Genomic DNA, 2015 nt, shown 5'->3' on the forward strand with positions numbered 1-2015 from the left:
TGCCTGCTGGCTTCTGCTCTCTGCTGCTACTGCTAGAGGCAGTAAGACGAGTGCTTAGGGACCGTATACAAACTACAACACCGAAAAGAGATGCAAGGAAAGGCCCATTCTGAGCCAGGAAAACCCCGGTTGGAGTCTAAGTATGAATGGCCAGGGCTGGGTGATGTGGAGAAAATCAACTATCATGATATTTTTGACCAAATACCTTGATACAGATACCACAACAATATTGTAGCGTTGACTGTTGTTGCTTTCACAAAATATTTACACAATGAGATTTTTGATGAATAAAATGTCATCAGTAATGTGGATATAATGACTTAGTGGGTAAAGACAACTCATAGAACAGCTAGAACAGTCTGGTAAGTTCATAAAATGACTTAACTTAACTAATAATCACTTTACTGTAATGCAGCTTTTAAAACCAGGAAAACATCACAAAACACTTTTGTCATATTACAATCTTACACTATCCAAAATCTAAGACCATATCTAGTCTCATTTCATGATATTGATACAATATCAATATGTTGCCCAGCTCTACAGATGGCTCACTGCTTTGAGTCAGACGGCTATTATAGCATTACACCTCAATTAGGTCATTGTATGTATTCATAATTTCTTTTCTTTTTTTTAACCAATGAAAGAATATTCAGAAATACCATGTTTTATTTTTAAGCTACAAAAAAAAGCCTGTTTTTGTTGTCTAAATCATCAGTTCATTTCTATCGGTCTATCTAACATGATCCCAGCTGGCCTTTATTTCAAAATGAACATCACACAGAGTCAAAAACCACTAACATCGTGCCACCTGTCCCCGGACATTCTGGGACAGGGGCAACAATAACAGGTTTGGTTTTTAGTAAAGCTGTTCCGTGTGCCTCAGGAACTTTGTTGGGAAGCTTTATAATCAGGAACCACTCACCTGATAACAGTAGGGAACACCTCGGCTGAGTAGACGTAAATAACAGAAAGAGAGGCTGTGATCCCGAACTTCCCAATCATGGCCAGCACGGTTTTAATGACGGACAGCTCTAGAGGAGAGGTCGAAGAAAAGTGAGGGAAAGGCTTCTGACACAGAGTGGAAACATGGACAAAACATGGACGGATAAAACAAAAAAAACCTTATAAATGCTTATTTCACACCTGCCAACTACATCTGTTGATGGCCTCAAAGTGCATTTTGATAAAATGAGAAAAGTCACCAGCCACAGCAAAAAATTACCATATTCATACGCTGCAAAAAAAAGGGCAAAATCTTACCAAGTATATTCGTCTAATAAAGTCAAAATATCTAACAACACTTGATAAAAGACACAATTACCTAACAAGTTTCAGTGAGACATAATGACTTGTTTTTTAACGATGCATCTTAAATATCTTGCAGGGTTTCTGCAGATTTCATGTTTAAAGACTTTTTAACACCTTTTTAAGACCATTATGAGTAAAATTAAAGACGTTTATCACAACACCAACTAAGCACTAAATTCAGTTTTTTTCAAGCCAAGTATCACTTTACTTGCACTTTCCCATTGCTGAAGAATAAAATCTGAGGAAACAGGAAAGCTGATTGGCTGCACTAAAGGTCGCATGTTGGTCTCATTTGTAGTTGTAATGCAGTGAAATTATAACTGGACTAACGAAAGAAAGAACTACAACACCACGGAATTAAAAAAAAATGAACATAAGTTTGTGTTGCATGGACCGTAAGAAAATTCAAACTTGTTTAAAATGATTTAAGACCTAGAACACAATACTGTAGCGAAATTAAGACTTATCTGAGTCGTATCTCAGATGAAATAAGCTTTTTTTGACATCTTGTAAGGTGTTTTTTTGTAAAATATGGATTGTTCTTTGTTGATGTTGTTTAAAGATCATATCTCTAGGGGGTGGCAGTAGCTCAGTCTGTCTGGGAGTTGGGTTGGGAACCGGAGGGTTGCCGGTTCAAGTCCCCATGCGGACCAAAAGAAGTATGGAGTGTGGATTGGTGGCTGGAGAGATGCCACTTCACCTCC

The 2015-nt window shown here is 37.7% G+C and overlaps 1 protein-coding gene across 1 annotated transcript in view; it reads right to left on the reverse strand.

The window, feature by feature from the left end:
* The window catches only part of si:dkey-119m7.4 (solute carrier family 22 member 6), a 15450-nt gene that overhangs the window by 1159 nt on the left and 12276 nt on the right, over window positions 1-2015 (reverse strand). Inside the window, exon 8 of the mRNA XM_032542440.1 lies at window positions 926-1034. Coding sequence (XP_032398331.1) covers window positions 926-1034 — 109 coding nt within the window. The remainder of the gene's footprint in view (window positions 1-925; window positions 1035-2015) is intronic.

This window comes from Etheostoma spectabile, chromosome 18, assembly GCF_008692095.1.
Source record: "Etheostoma spectabile isolate EspeVRDwgs_2016 chromosome 18, UIUC_Espe_1.0, whole genome shotgun sequence".
Lineage (NCBI taxonomy): Eukaryota > Metazoa > Chordata > Actinopteri > Perciformes > Percidae > Etheostoma > Etheostoma spectabile.